Source organism: Carlito syrichta, unplaced genomic scaffold (assembly GCF_000164805.1).
Source record: "Carlito syrichta isolate Samal-C Ts95f unplaced genomic scaffold, Tarsius_syrichta-2.0.1 Scaffold301869, whole genome shotgun sequence".
NCBI lineage: Eukaryota > Metazoa > Chordata > Mammalia > Primates > Tarsiidae > Carlito > Carlito syrichta.
The window spans coordinates 31,810-33,025 of record NW_007245965.1 but is presented as its reverse complement, the minus strand read 5'-3'; the positions used below and the strand labels follow the sequence as shown (position 1 = coordinate 33,025).

The window sequence follows — 1,216 nt, the reverse complement described above, 5'->3', positions numbered from 1 at the left end:
CTAATTTTTTGATTTATTGTGGAGATGAGGTCTTGCCAAGTTGCCCAGGCGGGTCTCGAATCCGCGGGCTCAGGCAATTCACTCACCTCGGCCTCCCAAAGCGTGGGATTACAGGTTGTGTCATTTAGTTTGTAGTTTTGTTTCTATAGTAAAACTAAACAGCACAGTGAAGGTAAATGAAAGATTAGAGACGATGGCTTCATACTAATGGTATAACTTAAAGGAACCCCCAGCTTTCTTTCTTACTAATGTCTGTGCTCTGACAGGTTGAAAATGGAAGCCCTGACTGACAGGGAGCTTGGAATGCTAGACCCTGACAGTGGAGATGAAGCCCGGCGGAATGGAGGCCAGCCTGCCGAGGAAGCTCTGGGCGAACCCCTGCACACCCTTGAGCCGGAGACCTGGACTCTTTCTTCGAGTCAGAACAGTGGGAGTGAACTGCCTGCCAGCCAGCCTCGGCCCTTTTCATCCCAAGCAGACATGGACGAAGAAGACGTAATAATAGAAGACTGTGAGAGTGATGGCCCATAGAAAGCCGCCTGCCAATCAGACAGCTTCTTCACAGATTCATTTTCATTTTACTCAGTGGCACTTGAACAGAGTTAACATACTTTTCTGGTGAATTACAAACAATGTGTTAATTCCTCACTCTTGCAGTCGTACTTCACAAGGAATGGCTCTTCTGTCATCTTGACGTAAAGATCAAGCCTTCAAGTATCTTAATTTTTTCTACAGTATTTATTTAATTTTTTGAGTGATTTAAGGAGAGGCCAGTGTGTGTAAAGTGTATCTGAACATTATGCCAAATATCTGAAAATGTGAAGGACTCATCCAGAATGCAAAAACTTTATGGGGGGTTGTAAATACGAATTATAAAACACTTAAGGATTCAATTATGAGTGTAAATAAACGTTGTGCCTTATTGACAGTTTCTCACGTGTCTGACTTCTCAGATGCCGTTTATATATTTCATACAGCGGAATAGCTCAGATACTTTGAGGAAAGTATTGAGTAATTTGTCTCAAAATCGGAACGCTGCATTTCATTTTGTCCTCTCTTTCAACATCGCGCGGCGCCCTGTCTGCCGTGGCCGTGAGGCCCCGTGCGTCCTGCCTGCAGTGCCACGCTGGCTTTATTTTGGGGCGAGAACGCAGGCGTGGGTCAAGACAAGAGCTCCCGAGTGGGAGAGGCCCGACCGAGGGCTGCCCGGCGTCAC

The 1,216-nt window shown here is 46.1% G+C and overlaps 1 protein-coding gene across 3 annotated transcripts in view; it reads left to right on the top strand.

Annotated features, from left to right (window-relative positions):
- Positions 1-1,043, top strand: part of RAD17 (RAD17 checkpoint clamp loader component) — a 44,291-nt gene extending 43,248 nt beyond the window's left edge. For 2 of the 3 annotated variants that reach the window (XM_008055522.1, XM_021711133.1), the window contains one exon: positions 267-1,043. In XM_008055522.1, the coding sequence (XP_008053713.1) occupies positions 267-531 (265 nt within the window). In that variant the 3' untranslated portion in view covers positions 532-1,043. The remainder of the gene's footprint in view (positions 1-266) is intronic. The other variant, XM_008055523.1, reaches the window with a different exon arrangement.
- Positions 1,044-1,216: the final 173 nt, after the last annotated feature.